The 25,714-nt window shown below is 46.5% G+C and overlaps 1 protein-coding gene across 1 annotated transcript in view; it reads left to right on the top strand.

Moving 5' to 3' along the window:
* TMEM233 (transmembrane protein 233) overlaps window positions 1-25,714 on the top strand; it is a 265,203-nt gene that overhangs the window by 171,177 nt on the left and 68,312 nt on the right. Inside the window, exon 2 of the mRNA XM_078667649.1 lies at window positions 18,767-18,901. Coding sequence (XP_078523775.1) covers window positions 18,767-18,901 — 135 coding nt within the window. The remainder of the gene's footprint in view (window positions 1-18,766; window positions 18,902-25,714) is intronic.

The following is a 25,714-nucleotide window of genomic DNA, read 5'->3' on the forward strand; positions in this document are numbered from 1 at the left end:
TTACTATTCCCACTCCAGAGGGCGCAACAGTAGAGAAAGCGTTGGATACCGTAGGGGTAAAAATTACTATTCCCACTCCGGAGAGTGCAACAGTAGGGAAACGTTGGATAGCGTAGGGGTAAAAATTACTATTCCCACTCCAGAGAGTGCAACAGTAGGGAAAGCATTGGATAGCGTAGGGGTAAAAATTACTATTCCCACTCCAGTGAGTGTAACAGTAGGGAAAGCGTTGGATAGAGTAGGGGTAAAAATTACTATTCCCACTCCAGAGGGTACAACAGTTGAGAAAGCGTTGGATAGCGTAGGGATATAAACTACTATTCCTACTCCAGAGAGTGCAACAGTAGGGAAAGCGTTGGATAGCGTAGGGGTAAACATTACTATTCCCACTCCAGAGAGTGCAACAGTAGGGAAAGCGTTGGATAGCGTAGGGGTAAAAATTACTATTCCCACTCCAGAGAGTACAACAGTAGGGAAAGCGTTGGATAGCGTAGGGGTAAAAGTGACTATTCCCACTCCAGAGGGTGCAACAGTAGAGAAAGCGTTGGATACCGTAGGGGTAAAAATTACTATTCCAACTCCGGAGAGTGTAACAGTAGGGAAACAATCGGATAGCGTAGGGGTAAAAATTACTATTCCCACTCCAGAGAGTGCAACAGTAGGGAAAGCGTTGGATAGCGTAGGGGTAAAAACTACTATTCCAACTCCAGTGAGTGCAACAGTAGGGAAAGCGTTGGATAGCGTAGGGGTAAAAACTTACTTTTCCCACTCCAGAGGGTGCAACAGTAGAGAAAGCGTTGGATACTGTAGGGGTAAAATTTACTATTCCCACTCCGGAGAGTGCAACAGTAGGGAAACGTTGGATAGCGTAGGGGTAAAAATTACTATTCCCACTCCAGAGAGTGCAACAGTAGGGAAAGCGTTGGATAGCGTAGGGGTAAAAATTACTATTCCCACTCCAGAGAGTGCAACAGTAGGGAAAGCGTTGGATAGCGTAGGGGTAAAAATTACTATTCCCACTCCAGAGGGTACAACAGTTGAGAAAGCGTTGGATAGCGTAGGGGTAAAAATTACTATTCCCACTCCAGAGGGTGCAACAGTAGAGAAAGCGTTGGATACCGTAGGGGTAAAAATTACTATTCCAACTCCGGAGAGTGCAACAGTAGGGAAACGTTGGATAGCGTAGGGGTAAAAATTACTATTCCCACTCTAGAGAGTGCAACAGTAGGGAAAGCATTGGATAGCGTAGGGGTAAAAATGACTATTCCCACTCCAGTGGGTGCAACAGTAGGGAAAGCGTTGGATAGCGTAGGGGTAAAAATTACTATTCCCACTCCAGAGAGTACAACAGTAGGGAAAGCGTTGGATAGCGTAGGGGTAAAAATTACTATTCCCACTCCAGAGGGTGCAACAGTAGAGAAAGCGTTGGATAGCGTAGGGGTAAAAACTACTATTCCTATTCCAGAGAGTGCAACAGTAGGGAAAGCGTTGGATAGCATAGGGGTAAACATTACTATTCCCACTCCAGAGAGTGCAACAGTAGGGAAAGCGTTGGATAGCGTAGGGGAAAAAATTACTATTCCCACTCCAGAGAGTACAACAGTAGGGAAAGCGTTGGATAGCGTAGGGGTAAAAATTACTTTTCCCACTCCAGAGGGTGCAACAGTAGAGAAAGCGTTGGATACCGTAGGGGTAAAAATTACTATTCCCACTCCGGAGCGTGCAACAGTAGGGTAACGTTGGATAGCGTAGGGGTAAAAATTACTGTTCCCACTCCAGAGAGTGCAACAGTAGGGAAAGCGTTGGATAGCGTAGGGGCCAAAATTACTATTCCCACTCCAGAGAGTGCAACAGTAGGGAAAGCGTTGGATAGCGTAGGGGTAAAAATTACTATTCCCACTCCAGAGGGTACAACAGTTGAGAAAGCGTTGGATAGCCTAGGGGTAAAAACTACTATTCCTACTCCAGAAAGTGCAACAGTAGGGAAAGCGTTGGATAGCGTAGGGGTAAACATTACTATTCCCACTCCAGAGAGTGCAACAGTAGGGAAAGCGTTGGATAGCGTAGGGCTAAAAATTACTATTCCCACTCCAGAGAGTACAACAGTAGGGAAAGCGTTGGATAGGGTAGGGGTAAAAATTACTATTCCCACTCCAGAGGGTGCAACAGTAGAGAAAGCGTTGGATACCGTAGGCATAAAAATTACTATTCCAACTCCGGAGAGTGCAACAGTAGGGAAACGTTGGATAGCGTAGGGGTAAAAATGACTATTCCCACTCCAGAGAGTGCAACAGTAGGGAAAGCGTTGGATAGCGTAGGGGTAAAAATGACTATTCCCACTCCAGTGAGTGCATCAGTAGGGAAAGCGTTGGATAGCGTAGGGGTAAAAATTACTATTCCCACTCCAGAGGGCGCAACAGTAGAGAAAGCGTTGGATACCGTAGGGGTAAAAATTACTATTCCCACTCCGGAGAGTGCAACAGTAGGGAAACGTTGGATAGCGTAGGGGTAAAAATTACTATTCCCACTCCAGAGAGTGCAACAGTAGGGAAAGCATTGGATAGCGTAGGGGTAAAAATTACTATTCCCACTCCAGTGAGTATAACAGTAGGGAAAGCGTTGGATAGAGTAGGGGTAAAAATTACTATTCCCACTCCAGAGGGTACAACAGTTGAGAAAGCGTTGGATAGCGTAGGGATATAAACTACTATTCCTACTCCAGAGAGTGCAACAGTAGGGAAAGCGTTGGATAGCGTAGGGGTAAACATTACTATTCCCACTCCAGAGAGTGCAACAGTAGGGAAAGCGTTGGATAGCGTAGGGGTAAAAATTACTATTCCCACTCCAGAGAGTACAACAGTAGGGAAAGCGTTGGATAGCGTAGGGGTAAAAGTGACTATTCCCACTCCAGAGGGTGCAACAGTAGAGAAAGCGTTGGATACCGTAGGGGTAAAAATTACTATTCCAACTCCGGAGAGTGTAACAGTAGGGAAACAATCGGATAGCGTAGGGGTAAAAATGACTATTCCCACTCCAGAGAGTGCAACAGTAGGGAAAGCGTTGGATAGCGTAGGGGTAAAAATTACTATTCCAACTCCAGTGAGTGCAACAGTAGGGAAAGCGTTGGATAGCGTAGGGGTAAAAACTTACTTTTCCCACTCCAGAGGGTGCAACAGTAGAGAAAGCGTTGGATACTGTAGGGGTAAAATTTACTATTCCCACTCCGGAGAGTGCAACAGTAGGGAAACGTTGGATAGCGTAGGGGTAAAAATTACTATTCCCACTCCAGAGAGTGCAACAGTAGGGAAAGTGTTGGATAGCGTAGGGGTAAAAATTACTATTCCCACTCCAGAGAGTGCAACAGTAGGGAAAGCGTTGGATAGCGTAGGGGTAAAAATTACTATTCCCACTCCAGAGGGTACAACAGTTGAGAAAGCGTTGGATAGCGTAGAGGTAAAAACTACTATTCCTACTCCAGAGAGTGCAACAGTAGGGAAAGCGTTGGATAGCGTAGGGGTAAACATTACTATTCCCACTCCAGAGAGTGCAACAGTAGGGAAAGCGTTGGATAGCGTAGGGGTAAAAATTACTATTCCCACTCCAGAGAGTACAACAGTAGGGAAAGCGTTGGATAGCATAGGGGTAAAAATTACTATTCCCACTCCAGAGGGTGCAACAGTAGAGAAAGCGTTGGATACCGTAGGGGTAAAAATGACTATTCCAACTCCGGAGAGTGCAACAGTAGGGAAACGTTGGATAGCGTAGGGGTAAAAATGACTATTCCCACTCTAGAGAGTGCAACAGTAGGGAAAGCGTTGGATAGCGTAGGGGTAAAAATTACTATTCCCACTCCAGAGGGTGCAACAGTAGAGAAAGCGTTGGATACCGTAGGGGTAAAAATTACTATTCCAACTCCGGAGAGTACAACAGTAGGGAAAGCGTTGGATAGCGTAGGGGTAAAAGTGACTACTCCCACTCCAGAGGGTGCAACAGTAGAGAAAGCGTTGGATACCGTAGGGGTAAAAATTACTATTCCAACTCCGGAGAGTGTAACAGTAGGGAAACAATCGGATAGCGTAGGGGTAAAAATGACTATTCCCACTCCAGAGAGTGCAACAGTAGGGAAAGCGTTGGATAGCGTAGGGGTAAAAATTACTATTCCAACTCCAGTGAGTGCAACAGTAGGGAAAGCGTTGGATAGCGTAGGGGTAAAAACTTACTTTTCCCACTCCAGAGGGTGCAACAGTAGAGAAAGCGTTGGATACTGTAGGGGTAAAATTTACTATTCCCACTCCGGAGAGTGCAACAGTAGGGAAACGTTGGATAGCGTAGGGGTAAAAATTACTATTCCCACTCCAGAGAGTGCAACAGTAGGGAAAGTGTTGGATAGCGTAGGGGTAAAAATTACTATTCCCACTCCAGAGAGTGCAACAGTAGGGAAAGCGTTGGATAGCGTAGGGGTAAAAATTACTATTCCCACTCCAGAGGGTACAACAGTTGAGAAAGCGTTGGATAGCGTAGAGGTAAAAACTACTATTCCTACTCCAGAGAGTGCAACAGTAGGGAAAGCGTTGGATAGCGTAGGGGTAAACATTACTATTCCCACTCCAGAGAGTGCAACAGTAGAGAAAGCGTTGGATACCGTAGGGGTAAAAATGACTATTCCAACTCCGGAGAGTGCAACAGTAGGGAAACGTTGGATAGCGTAGGGGTAAAAATTACTATTCCCACTCTAGAGAGTGCAACAGTAGGGAAAGCATTGGATAGCGTAGGGGTAAAAATGACTATTCCCACTCCAGTGGGTGCAACAGTAGGGAAAGCGTTGGATAGCGTAGGGGTAAAAATTACTATTCCCACTCCAGAGAGTACAACAGTAGGGAAAGCGTTGGATAGCGTAGGGGTAAAAATTACTATTCCCACTCCAGAGGGTGCAACAGTAGAGAAAGTGTTGGATACCGTAGGGGTAAAAATTACTATTCCAACTCCGGAGAGTGCAACAGTAGGGAAACGTTGGATAGCGTAGGGGTAAAAATGACTATTCCCACTCTAGAGAGTGCAACAGTAGGGAAAGCGTTGGATAGCGTAGGGGTAAAAATGACTATTCCCACTCCAGTGGGTGCAACAGTAGGGAAAGCGTTGGATAGCGTAGGGGTAAAAATTACTATTCCCACTCCAGAGAGTGCAACAGTAGGGAAAGCGTTGGATAGCGTAGGGGTAAAAATTACTATTCCCACTCCAGTGAGTGCAACAGTAGGGAAAGTGTTGGATAGCGTAGGGGTAAAAATTACTATTCCCACTCCAGAGAGTGCAACAGTAGGGAAAGCGTTGGATAGCGTAGGGGTAAAAATTACTATTCCCACTCCAGAGGGTACAACAGTTGAGAAAGCGTTGGATAGCGTAGGGGTAAAAATTACTATTCCCACTCCAGAGGGTGCAACAGTAGAGAAAGCGTTGGATACCTTAGGGGTAAAAATTACTATTCCAACTCCGGAGAGTGCAACAGTAGGGAAAGCGTTGGATAGCGTAGGGGTAAAAATTACTATTCCCACTCCAGTGAGTGCAACAGTAGGGAAAGTGTTGGATAGCGTAGGGGTAAAAATTACTATTCCCACTCCAGAGAGTGCAACAGTAGGGAAAGCGTTGGATAGCGTAGGGGTAAAAATTACTATTCCCACTCCAGAGGGTACAACAGTTGAGAAAGCGTTGGATAGCGTAGAGGTAAAAACTACTATTCCTACTCCAGAGAGTGCACCAGTAGGGAAAGCGTTGGATAGCGTAGGGGTAAACATTACTATTCCCACTCCAGAGAGTGCAACAGTAGGGAAAGCGTTGGATAGCGTAGGGGTAAACATTACTATTCCCACTCCAGAGAGTGCAACAGTAGGGAAAGCGTTGGATAGCGTAGGGGTAAAAATTACTATTCCCACTCCAGAGAGTGCAACAGTAGGGAAAGCGTTGGATAGCGTAGGGGTAAACATTACTATTCCCACTCCAGAGAGTGCAACAGTAGGGAAAGCGTTGGATAGCGTAGGGGTAAAAATTACTATTCCCACTCCAGAGAGTACAACAGTAGGGAAAGCGTTGGATAGCGTAGGGGTAAAAATTACTATTCCCACTCCAGAGGGTGCAACAGTAGATAAAGCGTTGGATAGCGTAGAGGTAAAAACTACTATTCCTACTCCAGAGAGTGCACCAGTAGGGAAAGCGTTGGATAGCGTAGGGGTAAACATTACTATTCCCACTCCAGAGAGTGCAACAGTAGGGAAACGTTGGATAGCGTAGGGGTAAAAATGACTATTCCCACTCTAGAGAGTGCAACAGTAGGGAAAGCGTTGGATAGCGTAGGGGTAAAAATGACTATTCCCACTCCAGTGGGTGCAACAGTAGGGAAAGCGTTGGATAGCGTAGGGGTAAAAATTACTATTCCCACTCCAGAGAGTGCAACAGTAGGGAAAGCGTTGGATAGCGTAGGGGTAAAAATTACTATTCCCACTCCAGTGAGTGCAACAGTAGGGAAAGCATTGGATAGCGTAGGGGTAAAAATTACTATTCCCACTCCAGAGAGTGCAACAGTAGGGAAAGCGTTGGATAGCGTAGGGATAAAAATTACTATTCCCACTCTAGTGAGTTTAACAGTAGGGAAAGTAAAGATTTAATATATTAATAAAAATTAATTAAATATCAATACCAATAAAAAAATAATTAAAATAAATTACCAATTTAAAATTATGTAATAATTAATCAATTAAAATACAAATCAATATTAGTTAATAAAATTATTTTCCTATTAATGCAAATCAATTACCAATTAACAATTAATTAACAATAAATTCAAAATATATACCAATAAATAAATAAAAATGATTTATTTCATTACAATTAAATTACTTCCCACCCTATTTCCCTATAAACACACAACCCACTATGGAAAATAAATTCATAAAATTAACATAATTATCAATTAATCAATTAATAAAAATGAATTACCAATTAAAAAATAATTTATTACAAATTAATAATTAATTAACAATGAATTCAAAATAAATACCAATAAATAAATTAACATATTTAATTAATTACAATTAAATTACTTCCCATCCTATTCCCTTTAAACCCACAACCCGCTACAGAATTAAATAACGCAAATAACATAACATAAAAAAACACTTAAAAAAATTCGATATTATAAAAAATTCTATATATTTTAATACCTATATTATAAACTTCGATATTTTAACTTTCTATATTTTAAAAATCGATATTACATCACTTACCTTCAATTCGATATTTTTCACCACTATATTCTGTACATTCGATATTTTGTCCATTCTATATTTTGACTTCGATATTAGTGCTATTCTATATTTTGGAATTGATATTATGTCTGTATACCGTTTCATCAGTGTGCATGCCTGTCTCGGGGATCGGGCATCCCCATGCAAACCACATCAGTAGCTGGCAGGTAATTCTCTGTAGCAAAGAATTTGGCAAGCAATGGACACTTACATGACTTTACTGTTGCTAAGTGTTCAGATATTTGAAGCCAGCTCCTGTCCATGGCATTCTGCCTTGCCTGTGTGCTTGCATGCGTGCATATGTTTCCAGGAGTGTGACTGCATGTGCGCATAATATAATCAATCTCAAGGGGGTGGCCTACAGCTATGGGAACACAATAACACATTGGGCCACATGCATCAAGCAAAATGCGGTTGCAAAAGGGCCGAATCGCAGAATCGGCCCCTTTGCAACCGGTATTTTGCCCTTTGGGATGTATCAACCCAAAGCAATTTGCAAAATAGGTAATTGAAAATTTTGAGATTACCTATTTTGTAAATGCAGTTAGGGAACCAAATGTGATGCATTATGCATTCACAAATTGCGTTTTCGCAATTTGGAATCACAAATTACCATCAATGTCAAGTTGATGGTAATTTACAATTCCTTTGAAAATGCAAAAAAAAAAACATTGTGGTGGCTTGATTTAAATGACATTGCAAATGACATTGCCTTTAGTCTTAATTTACAAAGTAGAAACTGTCCCTTGTGTACAGTTTCCACTTTGTGAAGATGTATTACCCCCAGGTCCCTTATGTCCTCGGCCCATTCATTACTAATGGAGATTACTATCTCCTGACAGAAAATAAAAACAAGAGGAATGCTGGGATATACCTACTGCCCCTCCCCCCGGGAGTATAAAGGTAGTATCTACCCAGCAGCCCTCCTGTTCTTTTTTCTGTCTTCGACAGAATGGCTGATGGATGCTGTTGGTGTGGGGGGACTGCACCTGCTCCTGCTGGGCTTGAGTGGCGTTCGGTCCTCCTGTGGCTCCTCCTGTCCGGCTGCCTGGCTTCTCGGGCAGGGGTGAGATTCCTGTTGTGTCTCCCCCCCGGCCTGCCGGGCTTGCTGGGGGGGATTGACTTCTTCACGGCCGCTGTTTCCGGTTTGCCGGCCCTTTGCGGCTGGTGCGCCGCCTCCCGGTTGCTTCCGGGTCGCTGGGAGCGTCTCCCCGAGCCTGGCCGGGTGGGAGACGCGCTGCATTTCGATTCCCGGATCCGGCTGTGGGTGTGTGGGGGCCTTGCTGGTGCTGCTCCGGCCCCCGCTCCGGGTGAGTCCCGCTTTGCGGTGTTTTTCCTCTTGTCTGGTGTTTCGTGGGGGTCGTTGCAGTTGGGTTCTGACCCCCAGCTGCACGAGAGTCCTCTGCTTTCCGCATGATGGCAGGCTAGCCTTCTGGACATTGCCTAGTTGCAGTGCGGAGTCTCCTGGAGATGCCGGGGATTGTCCCCGTGGCTTCATACATGCTAATGCTTGCACACTTGCCTGGAGCGCTTCTGTTCCTCCCTTCTGCCTCGGATGTCTAGAGGCTGCCGCTGCTGCTGAGGCCTGCCTGGTGTGACTTTCTGTCCGGGGTGCGCACTGTACTGTTGTTATGCCTTGTGCTGCCCCGCTTCTGTGGCTCTGCGCTGTTGGGAGCGCAGTTGCTGCTACTGTTGCGTGACAGCTGGGCCGGTGCTCTGCCCCCTACTCTCCTTGGGGTTGGGGGGTGGGGGGGGTGTGCTTCCTGCCTCTGTGGTGGGGCTGCTCTGTCCCTGTCGCTCTGCCTGTCGTGCCCTTTCGGGTTGGTCGGGCGACTTGGCGGTGGGTGGTCCATGTTCTGGTCTCGACGGGGGCGCCCTTCCTCCGGTGTTTCTCGGCGGTTCTCCTTTTCTCGGGGTTCCTTCCGACTGGGCAGGGTTCCTCGGAGTCTGCGGGTGCTTGTGTTCTGTGGGCTGCCTCTGGAGTCTTTTGGGCTGCCTCCCTTGGTTCGTGCCTCCCTTCGCCTCTCCTCGCTTCTTGCTGGGTCGCTGGGCTTTGGGTCTCGGTTTCTGGGGTGCTTTCCTGGGCCCGGGTCTGGGGAGTGTGTGCGCTGCTGCCTGCCGTGGTGGCTGGTTGGGCTGTTCCTTTGGCCCCTGTTTTGTTCGGGGTCTGGTGGCTCTGTGGTCCTCTTCCCTTCTGGGTGTGCGGTTTCCTTTGCCCTTCCTGTGCACTTGTTGTGCGGAGGTCGGTGCGAGTGGCTGTGCGGTGTGCTTTCCTTGTTCTCTTTGCTACCTGTTCCGCTGCGGCTGGGTGTGGGTCCCTGTCTCCTTGTTATGGGCTCCTCGCTGCCGTGTTGCTGCTCGTCCGCCTTCTGGGTTGCCTTGGCTGGCGCTTCCTTTTTCTGTGTTGATTGACGCTTTGGCCTCTGTCGGTCCTCCGGTCCCCTGTGCGGCGTTTGGTTGGCCTCCGCTCTGGCGGTTTTGCGCCTCTGTTCGGGGTCGGGGCTTGCTTGTGGGCTCTGTGCTGCCTTTCCTTTTGGGGTTTCCCTTCTTCGGGGGTTCCCCTGCTCTTGACGCCTCTGGGGGTGTTTGCCCTTTCGGCTTCTGGCTTGGGTTCCGGTCGCCTCTGTGGTGGCTGGTTCTTTTTGCTGCTCCTGCCTTTGCTTGCTCGTGGGTTCCCTGTGTGGTTGGGGTTCCCCTGCCTGCTGGTTGGCGCCTTGCCCTCTGGTGCTCTGGTGCCGGTGTGTCTTCTTTTCTGCTTCGGCGGCCTGTTTGGGTTGCCTTTGGCTCCGGCTCTCTGCCCCGTCTGGTGGTGGGTCGTTGTTCCTGCTTCTTGGGCCGCTGCGCGGTGGGTCCTGTGGGCTCCCCTCGTGCGGGTTGGCCTGCCGTCCTGTTCTTCCTCGGTGGTCTTGCCTCCTCTGCGGGCTGGCTGTGGTGGCCTCTGCCCTGCTTCGGGTCCTGGTTCTTCCCTTCCGGGTTCCTGGTCCTCTCCCTCCTTTGCCTTGGCCGCGCCTGGTTCCTCTCGTGGGTGCCGTTGGTTCTTTGGGGTGCTCTCTCCCCTCTGCCTCTGCTTGGGTGGCTTTTTGGCTGCCTTGGGTGCGGCGGTTCGGCTCCTCCCGGCCTGCTCCTGTTGTCGGGCGTGGTGCGTTGTGGGGGCCTGCTTGGTCCTTCTGGTGCTGTGGCCTTCCCCTTGCTGGCTGTTCCTGGCTTCCCCTCCTGTATCGGCTGTTTTGGCTGCCTGGGGTCTCCTGGCGGCTGCGGGGTCCTGTCATGCCTCCTTGTCTCGGGGTTGGTGTGTGGTCCCCACGCTCCGCTGTCTGATCGGTCGCTTGGTCTGGCCTGGTGGTTTTCTGCCTGGCCGCCTGGGGCGGTGGGGTGCGATTGGCTGCTTCCTGGGGGTTTCTCCGCCGCCTCTTCTGGTTTTGGTGGTGGTGCGGAGTGGCCGTTGTTGTTGCATCTCCTGGGCCTATGGATTCTTGTCTCACTGGATGTCTGCTGGGTCTGCCTCCCGGCCTGCCGGGCTTCCTGGATGGCATGGCTTCCTCCTGGCCGGTGTTCCGGGTTCTCGGCCCTTTGGGGCGGGGGCCCCGACTCCCCGTTTTCTTCGGGGTCGCTCTGCGCGTCTTCCCGTTGCTTGGCCGTGTGGGAGGCGCGCTGCGCTGGTTGCTGTGGCCTGCGTTTGCTTCTGCTTGGCTTTCGGCCGTGGCTTTCTGTGGGGGCCTGTTGCCTTGGGCTTCCTCCCTGTTGGCTCCTGTTCTGGGCTGGTCTGCCTTCTGTTTGTGCGTCCTGCTCTGGGTGCCTGGTTGTGCTCTTTCTGCGGTCCTGGACTGCCTGGTGGAGTGTCTTCGGGGAGTTTCATGGGTGGCTTGGCGCTTCTTTGCGGGTGCCCTGTATGCCTGTGGGGTGTCTGGTCCCTGCGTCGTGGGGTTCCGGTTGCTTTTGGTTGTGGTGTGTTCCGGTCTGGTTCTTGTTTCTGGCCGTCACACTGTTGCCTTCTTGTTTACCCTTCTTGCCTCTTCTGGGGTTCGTTGGGGCTTCGGCGGGGCTGTTGGCTCTCGGGCCTGTGCTCTGTTGGGGTCTTGCCCTGTTTGTCCTTCCCTTGTTTTGGGTTGGTTCTGCGGGTTGCTTTGGCTTCGGCTTGGGCTTCCTGCCTGTATCCCTGGTTGCGGCTTTCGCCGTGCGGGGTTCGTCCCCTGTGCTGGCCCTGCCTTGGGTCTTGCCGGGCTGTGGGTTGTGGTTTGCTTGTGCTTTCCTCCCTGGCTGCGGTTGCTTCTGTGAGGTCCTCTGGGGTGGTTTTGCCTCTGTCTCTCTGGCCTCTGGGTTTCTGCCCCGGCCCTTTGCTTGGGCTGTTTGGGGTCTTTGTGCCTGGCCTTTTTCTGCTTTGGCTTGGCTTGGCTGTGGTTGTTGTGTCCTTAGTGGTTCCCTTGCTGTTGTCTTGGGTCCTCCGGGCCCTTGGCCCGTCCGGTTGCTCTCCTGCTTTGGTGTTCAGGTTTGCCTTCTTCGGGCTGTTGATTCCTGCTCCCGTTTCCTCCGCTTTGACTGGAGTTCTGTTTTGGGGTTCCTGGGGTTCCTTCGGTTCCCTTTCCTCTTTTTCCGGGTCTCTTGTCCCGGTTGGTTGCCCTTGTTGGTTGTTCCTGCTCGGGTTTCCTGGAGGTGCGGGTTCCCTTTGCCTTGTGTCCTCGTCTTGCGGGTCCTGGTGGCTGGGCTTCCTCTGGTTTGCTCTTCGTTCCCTGGTGTCTGGGGTTTCTCTCTTTCCCTGGCCTTGGGCTCGGTCTTGCCTTTCGGGTCGGGTTCTGGTGGGCTTCCGCTGTTTTTCTTGGTTGGGCCATTTGTGCCTCTGGTCCGCTTGTCTCCTGCCGGTTCTGGCGTGGGTTGTCTTCTCCTTCCCGTTTCTGGCTTTTTGACCTGGTGGTTCTTGGCCTTTCTCTTCGTTTGGCCTCTCTTCTGCTGTTGTCCCCTTGCCTGTGGTGGCTTGGGTGTCTGTGTTCGCCCTGTCGCTGGTTGGCTGTCGGGTGTTCCTGCGGTGGGCTGGTTGGCCTCTGTGGTGGCCGGTCTGGTCGTCTGGCTGTGCGCCCTTGCTCTTGTTGGGTGTCTGCTGGTCTGGTAGGGGTCCCTCTTGTCGGGGGCTCTGCCTGGGGTTTCCCCGGTTCTTCCTTTTTCCTTCTGCGGTTGCTGCCTTGGTGTGGTTTCCTGGGTTGGCTTCTGTTGGGTTGGGAAGGCCGGCTTTTTACTGCTTTGGTATTTCTCCATTAGTAATGAATGGGCCGAGGACATAAGGGACCTGGGGGTAATGCTACATTACTTGCCGGTAATCCTCATTACTCCTGGTCCCGTTGTCCTCGGCCCATTCATACGCCCCTCCCTCCCTCCCGGGCGGCCGGCCTTCCTGTCTGGGCTTGTTTGTACAGGAGGGCTGCTGGGTAGATACTACCTTTATACTCCCGGGGGGAGGGGCAGTAGGTATATCCCAGCATTCCTCTTGTTTTTATTTTCTGTCAGGAGATAGTAATCTCCATTAGTAATGAATGGGCCGAGGACAACGGGACCAGGAGTAATGAGGATTACCGGCAAGTAATGTAGCATTACCCCTTTTCAAGTGTTTATAGCCAATGAATGCTTCGAAACCGCGACTGTGGTCCCAAAGCATTCAGCCGTGGCCCGTGCAGGTAAGAGGGGGTGGCCGGGTGGGGGGATATTGACAGACAATAACGAGAGAAAATTAAATACATGGTTGATTTTCCCTTGTCATCGTCCTTCGAAATCCCGCCCACCGGGCCCCACCGGGCCCCACCACCCCATCACTCTTAAATGCACGGACCGCGGCTGAAAGCATTGATACATATCCTTGCAAATCACCAGAAAGGGACGGACACCATGTTTAATGAGCCTCAAAGTGTACATTGAAAGCAACAAATACATTTAACAGACTCAAATTGTGCATTTCGTAGATTGCTGCCTTGACTTTGTGACAGCGAATCCGATAATTTTGCAATGTGCAAGGTTTGCCGCCTTTGTATCTGGCCTTTATATCTGGTGGATATATTTGATATGCAAAGAAATAGAATAGGAAGGAAGATTGCTACAAACAATTCCAAACTTAATTTAGGTTTTCAAAGAAAGCAAGATACAATGACTACTAAGTACATTCTAGCTGCAATGAAGGGCACATCTTTGCCACCATACTGTGAAAATGGACTGGCATAACAAAGTTAGCATTCATTTGACAAGCTTCCAGCACCATGGGTGGGCATCCTTAGGGACATATTTACGAGGAAGTGGCGGAGTGTGGCATTAGCCACCTTGGGTTAACCCCGTGCTCCGCCACTTCCAAAACGCAGGGCTGTACTTTATTTACAAGAATACCGGCAGCCCTGCATTTCCTCCTGCGCTGACGCTAATTTTAGCTGCCTAGTTCCAAAAACAGACACCTTTGCATCATAGTGCAAGAGGGGCCTGCATTGTAGGGGAAGATCGTTTATGTGACAATCTGAAATGGCTTTTTAAAAAATTCTATGTGTGCTGCAGCACACATAGAAGTTGCAAAGCGTATTTTTCTTTTATTGTTTATGTGCAGGAAGGGACACCTTCCTGCACACAAACAATCAATGGCCTTTTGCTGTTTCTATGTGTGCTGCACAATGCAGCACACATAGAAACAGCAAAAACTAGGAGAAATGAAACATTTCTCCTCGTTCCACCTGTTTAAGACCGTTTTTCCCCTGGTCTTAATTTTGTCCCATATTTACACTTTCTTTGCAAATATAGTGTAGCATCAAAATCAATGGGTGTTGAGGAGGAAAGCCCACCGCAACACCCATTGCCCACCCCTTTCACGCTAAGTATCATGTGAAAGGGGGTCTTATTTACAAAATGGCATTAAGCCACATTAAGTGGCTTAACGCTACCTTGTGAATAAGGTGAAGCCCCTATCGCCACAACAACATCAGAAAAAGTGATATTGTGGTGGCCATAAGGGCTTGTAAATATGGCCCACTGTGCTTTGGTTTCTTATTTTCTTTCACAAAACCTATTAAGAAATTAAGCAATATTTCGAAAGATTAAACAAAACCATTCAACTTACTTTGAAAAATATTTGAAATATTTAATGTAAGTAAATACATTAATTTAAACCATGTTTACTGTGAATAAAATAAAAATAAAAGTTAGCGGGTGAGTAACTTTTTTTATTATTGTTTAAAAATAATATTTTTACAATAAATTAATGTTTATCTTATCTTAATATTTGTGTGTATCTTGATATATATTTACATGTTTAATGTTTTTGCATGAGGAGTTAAGTAGTGTAAACCTATGGTTATCTATATAAACTTACCTTCATGAGACTCAACATTCTTGACACAATATTTTGGCCCATTGAAATTCTGTTCATGATATTCTGGTGGACTAACATATTATACACTAAAATATATTGACTTTTTTGTACTTTTAAATAGTATACTTTATTAGTTTTTCCTATATTTTCCCATAGGGAGATCTCCACCTTAATGATGGAGATTCTCCATCAAAAGGTGAAAAGTTACCAATAGTAACTTTACACTCATACCTTCTCTTTTAGGAGGGTTCACCCCCTCATTTAAGTGGGGAAAGGCATGTAAGTCTACACCTAGATTTAAATCTCCACTCGGAAATTCTGAATATAAAAAATGTGGAGAGTTACACCTGGTAATGCATCTGTATATGTGAATTGGGCCCAGATGTGCATCAGCATTCCGCCATTGTTCTAAAATGAATCTTTATGCTTGGTGACTCATGTGTCATCTCCCTGAATGCATTACATTTCCAAAGCAACCAGTCCTCTGCCCGACACATCTCAATCAACCAAATAATCAGACGTACATTTAAAACTGTAAGATCTCCAATATCTTAACATTCAGCAGAATCCACCTCCCACTGTAACCTTTGTTTTTTTGTCCTTTTAGGGGGCATTATTAAATTTTCTTTGTGCTCATAGAGCAGTTTTTATAATTGTGTTCTTTCTTCTAATGACTTTAACCCTCACATTACATGCAGCACACTCAAAATGAGTCATTTTCATGTTGGTCTGTTTCATAAGCTAAAATAATGTAACTTTTCTCCGCCAGTCCACACTCATTCTGGTGCACATTGACCGTTATTTCACGCAATGCGGTGGAGCAGAGGAACTTGTTGCCCTGTGTTGCATGAAAGGGAGGGAGCAGAAATGCTCCCAATTTAGAGCTAATGCAGGAGAGGGCCTGCCTCTCTCACACTAGCTATGTTACACTGTTTGTCAATACAAAAGAGTATTCAGCTCAAAGCTCTTTGTATGGTCCAGCGTGTGATGCACAATAAAGGGCCGTAAATCCTACAGCATCTGACCTGCCCATACCAACTCAGGAGAGAGCTAAGATCCAGCAACCTTAGTTTACTGTCCATTCCCAGAGTCCCAGAGTGAAGAAAGCCAGGAGTGGGAAATGCTCGTTTGCATACTTAGCCCCCAAACTATGGAACACCTTACCCCTAGCCCTCAGGTTGAACGACAAACTATTCAGCTTTAGGAAACAACTCAAGATACATCTGTCTACTTAAGAACATGACACACGAGAGGTTGGATGGCCCATTACCGCTGGGAAGCCCGTTGGGTAGCCATGCACTCAAGACATCCCTTGAATATAAATATGAATATATTTACAAAAATATGGTGCATTTCGGCTCTCTTATTTTGCTGGACACTGTGTGCTTCCTAGAGCCATGGGAACGCTCATGCTCCACCCATGTAACGCATGCCTGATGCAAAGTGACACAAGGCAGTCCTATAAATATGCTGCTTTGTGTTACTATGTATTTACTAAATTACGCAAATTGGCTGCATAACTTAATAAATCCCAAAACAAATTCTGCGTTGGGGATGCGCCACGCAAGTGAAATCATAGTAAGTATTGGCCTTTATGTTTCAAGCAAAAGTGCAGGAATTGCTGCCTTGAATACATGGTCAGAAACCCAAATCTTAACATCTAAAAGTGTTTCTTAATAATGAGGCATGTCACATCATAGGTCTGAAGCTAACACTAATTACATCACCACAGCACTGATGTCTCTCCACTGGCTCTGGGTTCGACAAATGGCTCAATACAAGACCTTAAGGCTTGTGCATGAAACCCATTATTGGCTAATTGGCTAGATACCTATGGTAATCTACATCCTATGGGATACACATTTGTGGAAGCAGGACGTTTAGTGGCCTAGTCACAAAACAAATTAGAGAATCTACTCTGGGATATTTATATTTTTAATTGAGTGTAGATTTTACACTTTTTGAAATTCACAAACTCATCAAGGTATCCACAAGAAAAGCTGCACCTGACACATATTTCCATGTAGATTATGTGGGATTTCCTTGTTGGGAATACATTCCCTCTGTATAGAGTTCTCATGATGGAGAACTCCACGCAAGAGGAATTAATTACCCCATTTAAATGCAAATTATTTTATTTCTCAGTCCGAAAGGTATTTTTCCCAGTCGAGGAACCCCTTACGCAAGGCGCCCAACCAAAGTTCCACTCAAAAGAGTACTTACGCTGGCCTTTGGCTGAACTCAACTTTTTTGCTGCATCAATCAATTAAAATGAATGAATTGTCAAGAAAAGCTAATATTCAAAATGTATTTATTTATTTTTATTTGAAAAGTTTTATATAGCGCTGGCTAGACGCTGAGGTATCAGAGCGCTTTACATGAGCATGAGGACGAGCATTGTTTCATAGCATATTTACAAGTTACATCGTTACAAGATACACAGTTTCAGAGCATAGCTACCAGTTGCTGAAGCGCAGTTTCATGTGTTAAAAACAAATACCTAAGGGAAAAAGCAGGCAAGGGGAGAGACTCAGGAGAGAGAGGATAGGAGCAGGAGAGGAAGACCAAGAATGAAAGAGGGAAAGAGGTGGCAGAGGGAGAAGGAAACGTAATCGGGAGACACGGAAAAACAGTGTCCACCATCCGATGTGCTGTGATCCCAGTGGGAAAGTTGTAGTTCCCACACCTCCGCTGTGTGTGGCTCTCTATATGCTGTGGACTCTCTCAGAGGGGTCTCTGAGACTCCAGGGCATAAATACTGTATCCCTCCCCAACAAGGGGATAAGGAGTGCTTTGGCAAGGGGCGCCATTCCCACACCTCTGCTGTGTGTGACTCCCTTGACGCTGTGGACTCTATCAGAGGGGTCTCTGAGATTCCAGGGAATAAATGCTGGACCCTCCCCAACAAGGGGAGAAGGAGCCCTTTGGTAAATGGCACATGGATAACAATAGTTACAAGATACACAGTTTCGTATGGTACCAGAGTGTTGTTGTATAATAATCTAACTTACAAAATATATGCCTGACATAAATATTGTGTCCTAAATATAATTTACATAGATATTGCCCTGTTGGAGTGAATATTAGAAAATCTGCACCCAATGGAGTGATATTTGGAAATTATATTAGTCCACAATTTTGATATCAGACAATATATTTGTTATTGCTATTCTAACAGACATCCATACAAAAAGTTAATTAGAAACGTCATATCAAGGCGTGATCGGATCTGAACCATATGAACCAATTATTGATCTGACACATTCAATAAGCTTCAAACACAGAAAACGGGATGGTAAGAATGCTTGCAAACCGCCTAACCACTGGCAGTCGCTTGGGGTAGCATTCCAACCTGTTGTTTTATGCCCATCCTGCCAACTGAGTATAGATCCAGCAATATACAGATCAGTCATGTCCCTGTCCCTGCCAAGTAGGAATAGCCTATCCTGAACTGCCAAGCCAGCTCCTCTGAGGAGATTACAAGCAACTGAAGAACAGGGGGAAAGCCCAAGGGTAGGACAATATGCTAGAGGAGACAACCTGAACATGATGTACCCTGGGCCAATACAGGTAGACTAACCACTCACCTTATCAACATAACGTGGAAACACCATTGATGTTGCTTATGGAACAATATTTGGTTACTGCATGGAAGATACATGTGGGGGTAGGGGCGAGCGTTATAGGGTTAATGCCGCATGGTTATATGTTCTTCACTGGTTACCTGCAATTTGTTTTAAGTGTAAATTATTTGACATAATGGATATTGTTGAGTTGGTTTGGTGAAATCCTGTGCCTGTATACTCCAAAAAAACAACAACAATACAGCAATGGAAAAAAAAGAAACTCAAGAACAATTTCAGCCTTTCTTGGCGTCTTCAATTGGATGCAGCTTGCTGCAGAGTGAGCATTTGGGGCCTGGTTTGGAGGTCATTAAGATGATGGGTTGGAAGGCTATCACAAGCGATTGCCAGGGGTTTGACTATTTGCAGGCATTCCTTCCATCAGCTGTTATGTGTTTTGCTCATTCAATAAGATTGCATGTATCCTGTAAGATTGACAATACATGTTATGATGCTACTTTTTATAATTTTTCATTTTGGATACAGTTTCTAATAACTATCCCTTTTGTGTCTTGCAGGCTCTAAACAGCTACAATCAGGGAGACATAGAAGGTTCACGACGGTTAGGTCGAAATGCGCTTTGGGTTTCTGTTGCATCCATCATCATCGGCCTTTTAATGATAGCCATATACTGCACAGTCCATTTCACAACGGTAAGACCACTATACATCTACATGATCTATCTGCACGAAAACTGAAGTAAATTGAAACGAGATTTTGAGAGACACTTTTCTAAGTATGTGGAAAACATGGTATTTGTGTTACAAAGTGTCTGTGCAGCTAAATCTTCATTGTTCTTAACTTCCTCTGCTATTTGGAGTCTGTCATCCTGCTAGTGGGCTGAGCCAAACTTGGCATTACTGAAAGGAGATTGGGGTGCATATTCTCAAGCCCCTCTCGCCACCACAACCTCACTTTCAGTGACGTTGATTTGGTGATAGGAGCTTAGCCCTATTCACAAGGCAGCTTTATGCCACATTAAGTGGCTTAAATCGGCTTAAAGCTACCTTGTGAATAGGGCCCCCTTCACGCTGTTTTTAGCGTGAAAGGGGTGTGCAGTGGGTGCTGCGTGGGCATTCCACCGCAACACCTATTGAGTTTAACGCTACCTCCTATTCTCAAGGGTAGCATAAATAGGAGGTAGCGCCAAACTTAAGACCAGGAAAAATCTGGTCTTAAGGTGGCGAAACAAGGAGAAATGCTTTATTTCTCCAGGTTTTTGCTTTTTCCATGTGTGCTCCCTTGTGCAGCACACATGGAAAAAGCAAAATGCCATGGTCTGTTTATGTACAGGAAGGTGTACCTTCCTGTACATAAACAAACCTTTTTTTAAAATGCCGTTTTGTAACTTACATGTGTGCTGCACGCAGCAGCAGACATGGTGCAGGCTAGCGCTTCCGAAGTGGCGGAGAGAGGCGCTAATCCAAGAAGGCTATCGCCTCTCTCTGCCACTTCATTGAGAATATGGCCCTGGGTTTTTTGATGTGCAGTGTTAAACAGTATCTGTGGTTCTTACTTTTAGAAAGACTGAACTGACTTCTGTGGTGGGCGGGGCTAATGGGTAAAACAAGCATGCCAGAATATGACTTCTGTAAAACATTTTATGACTACATCGTACACTTCACTGTGTCTCAACAGTTCAAATTGAATATAAACAAAAAGAAAATAAGCATTGGAAATGCAATAGGTCTCGCATTAGGAAAGTTTGAGCGATTGGTATTGTAAATGACACTTTTTTTATTTATGTGTTGGTTTTGAAAATAGCAAAATTAATAGCGTTGTCAGTTAAAATGTCAATAGTTTTAACTTTCGCAAATGTGACACCTATAGCATTTGTAATGCAATGTGTGTTGTATTTACTTGACTGAGATGTATTGATATTACAAATAACAATGGCTTTTAATTTTGTAAATAATGTGGTGGTGGTGGTGGATGTGGTAGAGGATGTGGCGGTGGATGTCATGGTGGATGTGGAGGTGATGGTGGATGTGGTGGTGGATATGGTGGTGGATGTGGTGGTGGATGTGGTGGTGATGGTGGATGTGGTGGTGGATGTGGTGGTGGATGCGGTGGATGTGGTGGTGGTGGATGCGGTAGATGTGGTGATGGTGGATGCGGTGGTGGTGGTGGATGCAGTGGTGGTGGTGGATGGGGTGGTGGTGGATGTAGTGGTGGTGGGTGTGGTGGATGTGGTGGTGGTGGGTGTGGTGGATGTGGTGGTGGATGTGGCGGTGGATGTGGTGGTGGATGTGGTGGTGGATGTGGTGGTGGATGTGGTGGTGGATGTGGTGGTGGATGTGGAGGTGGATGTGATGGTGGAGGTGATGGTGGATATGGTGGTGGTGGTGGATGTGGTGGTGGTGGTGGTGGTGGATGCAGTGGATCTGGTGGTGGTGGATGTGGTGGTGGAAGTGGTGGTGGATGTGGATGTGGTGGTGGATGTGGTGGATGTGGTGGTGGTGGATGTGGTGGTGGTGGGTGTGGTGGATGTGGTGGTGGATGTGGTGGTGGATGTGGTGGATGTGGTGGTGGATGCGGTGGTGGTGCATGAGGTGGATGTGGTGGTGGTGGATGTGGTGGATGTGGTGGTGGATGTGGCGGTGGATGTCATGGTGGATGTGGAGGTGATGGTGGATGCGGTGGTGGTGGCGGATGCGGTGGTGGTGGTGGATGCGGTGGATGTGGTGGTGGATGTGGTGGTGGTGGGTGTGGTGGATGTGGCGGTGGATGTGATGGTGGATGTGGTGGTGGATGTGGTGGTGGATGTGGTGGTGGATGTGGTGGTGGATGTGGAGGTGGATGTGGAGGTGATGGTGGGTTGTGGCGCTCAGCAGCAGCAGACAATTGCTACCTGATAATAGCACCAGCATGTTTCCTTTCAAATTAAGCAGTAGAAAAACACTGCAATTAATACAGTTTACATTTTTAGCTTATATGCTCTTTGTTCTGCTAATTTTAAAAAAAAAACAGGCTTAAAAAACAGGGATGCCTAAAATGTTGGCAGGGAGGCAGCCTGCATCCTGAATCTAGGCCGAATTAATGTTACTTCATTGTTTAACTGAAATAAAAAAGCTCAACTATAATCAACTCCTAGTCATCGCTGCAACAACATTCTGCCAGCTAAGCAAGCTGAGGAAGAAGGGATGCAACCACTGCAAATGTATAACAAGCTGGCTTTTTTGAAGAAGGTCATGCAGCGCTGGTAGTGGAGCAGATGGTCCTGTTTATGACCTGCAGAGTGCTTGTCAAGTGGGCGCGGATGAAGTGGCTGGGGATGAAGGGGTGTGCAGCCTGGTGTGCTGAAGCCTGGCAGCAGGGGCGGCGTGCGCGAAAGAAGTGGCCCCAAGGTAAATGCCCAGTGGAATGAAAGGCCTGTGCTCATACAAACCGGAGTGGGTTTAAAGGCATTGCTGTCCTCAAAAGTGTAAACAAGGTTTTACCGTCAGAGAACGCCACAGTAAAGCATTAACACAGAAAGTGTGGTCAGGGATGTTAACACCACAGAGCTTAAACGGCTTCATGACGTTCATCACTGGGGACTGAATCATAAACATACTGTAGCCTGGGCAAGAAGAGCATCACAGTAATAGGACTTGAATCTTCATTCAGCATCAGACACCTCTATTGCTTCATGACGGACGCAAACCAGTTAGCGCTGTTTACGGAGTGAGCGAGCCAAAAGATATCTTCATACGAATGTGCATTTTTTCCAAAACTCAGAAGAGCCCTTAGTTCCCATACCAAAGGAGTAGCTTGCAAGGGGTAAACACAAATAAAGTCGTACAGCAGCCCAATTATATATCGACTTACGGTTGGCATGCAGGCTTTATCACAAATTGTTTGACAAACCATTTGGCGGTGGTTAACTTCGCAATAGCTCTACCTAGAAGATTATTGAAGCATCATCCTCGGTAACGGTAAATTATGTTGTAATGATTCCTGCAAAAATGACATGGGGGGATCGGATAAGCGGGACAAGATGGGCAAGAAAAATAAAGCATGACGAGAAGTCCAGTGAAAAGTAGTAACACAGAAACCCGGGAAACTGAAAGCACGGCCGGCTGGCCGTGAAAGCCTTTGATCCGGCATGAAACTGAAAGCACGGCCGGCCGGCCGTGAAAAGCCTTTGATGCGGCAGGGTGTGGAGCGGCACCAGGCTGGGCAACAGATGGCTGGCGATTTGATGCTGTGCACGCGCATTTTAGGTCAATGCACTTGCGCATTGACCTAAAAGCGCACGGGCACAGCATCAAATCGCCAGTCTAGTTAAGGTCTGCTTAAGCCCCTATAGTCTCGCTCCGCTCAATGCGCATCTAAAAAGTGGGGAATTGAGTAGCAAAAAGTGGGATATTCCTAGAGTACTCCTCCCTAATTCCTTAAAAAATATCTTTCACAAAGGAAGTTCTGAGAAATAGTTTTGCCATAAAGCTCAATTTATTGAACATCAATGTTTTTCCACACTCAGATTTTCATTTATTGTACAAACTTATTATTATCATTTTGAAACTCAAGAGCGCTTTGTGAGTAAGCGTATACATATAGCATTTTACAGATGTATTATATTAGTAGAACATTATCTGAGTATCAAATAGGCAGGATTAAAAAAGACCGCAATATGACAGAATTTCGCTGTTTGATAAAAATCTAGCGATTTATGCTCCATTGCGGGTTAGTGGGCCAGTAATTCTACATTACTAACCCAAAGGAAACCACATCCAGCAAATTAACAAGCATGATACCCTTCAACGAAAGAAGCCCTTGTTGAGCGGTGAAGACATTTCGAAGTACTAATTTAAAAGAGCACATTTGAATACAAAGTTCATAACCACCATAAATGCCAAACCTTTCCAATTAAATTAAATGAAATATTCATTCATAAAGGCGCACTACTACCCTGGGGTGTTTAGGCACTAGCCTCAGAAGGTGACTGGCTGAATTGACTTGAAAGTTACAGTTGGAAAAGTTGCATTTCAAGTGCCTTCCTGAAGGTAAGTAGGTCAGTTTCCTTTTTTATAATCGGGGGGGAGAGTGTTCCAAAGATGTGATGCACTTCCAATAAAGTTTCTTCATCCCCATTGTGCTTTCTTGGCTCTGGGAATGGTCAGATTGAATGCTGTTTATGAACGCAAGGGTCTGGCTCGGATGTACCAAAGAAAGTTTTGCCTGAAAAAATCTGGGCCTTCTCCGTGGCAGGCCCTAAAAGCGATAGATTGAGCCTTAAAATGGATGCGTTTCTCCATAGGTAACCAGTGAAGCAGGGGAAGAGTGCTCGCAACTGATTCTTTTTTAGGAACTTTAACAATAAGCGTGCTGCCACGTTCTGCTCAGTCTGCAGTTTATTGAGGCTTTTCTTTCGGATGTTAACAAAGAGGGCATTGGCGTAGTCAATTTTTGAGAGCACCAGAGAGAAGGTTACCATTTTCTGCAGGTCTTTAGGTATGAACGGCAATACTTCCTTAGGAGCTTCATAGTGAAAAAAGAGGCTGAGGTAATAGAGTTGACATGTCCTTTAATGGTGAGTTGATTGTCAAAGACTACTCTTAGATTTGTTTACATTATTAACTGCGATAGGGGGTAACCTAATTCTGATGGCCACAAGTCTGTGGACCAGAGGGTGCAGTTTCTTCTGAAAAGGAGAACCTCAGTTTTACCCGAGCTAAGCTTTAGACAGCTTTGAGCCATTCAGTTCACTATCTCCTGCATTGTGCTGTGAAACCACCTTGCTATGTCCTCTGGAATGGTTTATACTGAGACCACTATTTGGGAGTCATCTGCTTATGCTACTGCTGAGAATCCGAAGGACCTGATGAGTTTGGCCTGAGGTGCTAAATATGTATTAAAAGAGTGTTGGGCTGAGAGACTACCCCTGGGTGACACCACGTGGCAGGAAAAAGGGTGGAGAGGTTAAATTGTCTGCTGCAACAAACTTGGGCCCATATTATCAAGAAAGGGCGATACATTATCGCCGCTTTTATCGGCAGGAAACTGCTGCTAAAGTGCTGATAATGGGCTTGATAACAGGCCCTTGTGAATTCCCATAGAAGCCCAGGTTAACACCAGAACCTGGGCTTCTATGGGAATTCACAAGGGCCTATTATCAAGCCCATTATCGCCGCTTTAGCTGCAGTTTCCTGCCGATAAAAGCGGTGATAATGTATCGCCCATTCTTGATAATCTGGCCCTTCTTTCTTCCAGATAGAAAGGATTTGTAAACTTTGACCTTTATTTCAATGGTGGCAAGCCGATCCAGTAAGATGTTGTGATTAACAGTGTCGAAAGCTGCAGATAGGTCTAATAGAATGAACACGGCATTGCCACCACCATCTAATGCTTGTCTCATTTGTTCTGATTCGCTGACCAAGGCTAGTTTGGTACTGTGTTGTTTCCTAAAGCCATACTGGCAGGGATCTAGATGGCTGTGGTCCTCAATGATGGAGGTTAGCTGAGGGTTTATTGTTTTTTCAATTATCTTAGCTAGGAGAGGAAGACTTGAAATCGGCCTGTAATTGTTGGGATCTGCGAGATTAAGGTTAATTTTTTTAAGCATAGGGAGAATGGAAACTATCTTCCAGTCACTTGGAAAGTGCCCGAGTTTAATCATTTGATTGGAGATATCAGCTAGATGACCAGATATGATTTCTAGTGCTAGGTGTGTTATTTTAGAAGGGCATGAATCGAGAGGCCATCCAGACTTAGGGGCTGATTAGGATGGCAGGGAGACCGCCACCGACTGCCTGTTGGTGGCGGTCCCCCCTCCATTCTAAGCAACTTTCCCGCCCACCAGATCTTGATGGCAGGCGGTGAGCAAGCACGACCGCCACGGGTCCGACGGTAGCGATCCTTCTGATTGCCTGTTGGACCACTCCGCATCCCCAGAATGGTGGTGATTCCTACCAGGCACCACCATAAGGAAACAATGTCTCTCCCCGCCAGCCTTTTCATGGCAATTCACCTGCCATGAAAAGGCTGTCGGAATGGGACTCACCTTCTCCCCAGACATGGGACCTGGAGGGCACCTGTGGTACCCCCTTACATATCCCTGTACCATGTGACAGGCACCGCATGGTGCCTGTCATGTAGAGCAGGGATATGCACAACATCCCTTTTTTAAATTGTGGCGGGTGCTGCAGCGAGCAGCACCCCCCGCAATGTAAAACATGGGCAATGCGACTGCCACTGTGGCACTATGGGTTAATACCGCAAATTCACAGTCCTGGGGGATCTGAACCTGTATTTCGACAAACTCAAGGACACTGATATGGCTAATCTGGTGGCCGATTTCCCTGCTTGCCAGTTGGTTCAGCTGGTCTCGGGTCCAACACATACTGCAGGGCACTTTTTAGACCCAGTCTTTACTAATATATTAGCTGTTACTGTGCATGCGCCTATTACGATGGGATGGACAGACTACTTTCTGGTCTCGATGTCACTTCATGGCCCATTTTCCGTGCTGTCTGAGTATCAGA

This window comes from Lissotriton helveticus, chromosome 11 (assembly GCF_964261635.1).
Source record: "Lissotriton helveticus chromosome 11, aLisHel1.1, whole genome shotgun sequence".
NCBI lineage: Eukaryota > Metazoa > Chordata > Amphibia > Caudata > Salamandridae > Lissotriton > Lissotriton helveticus.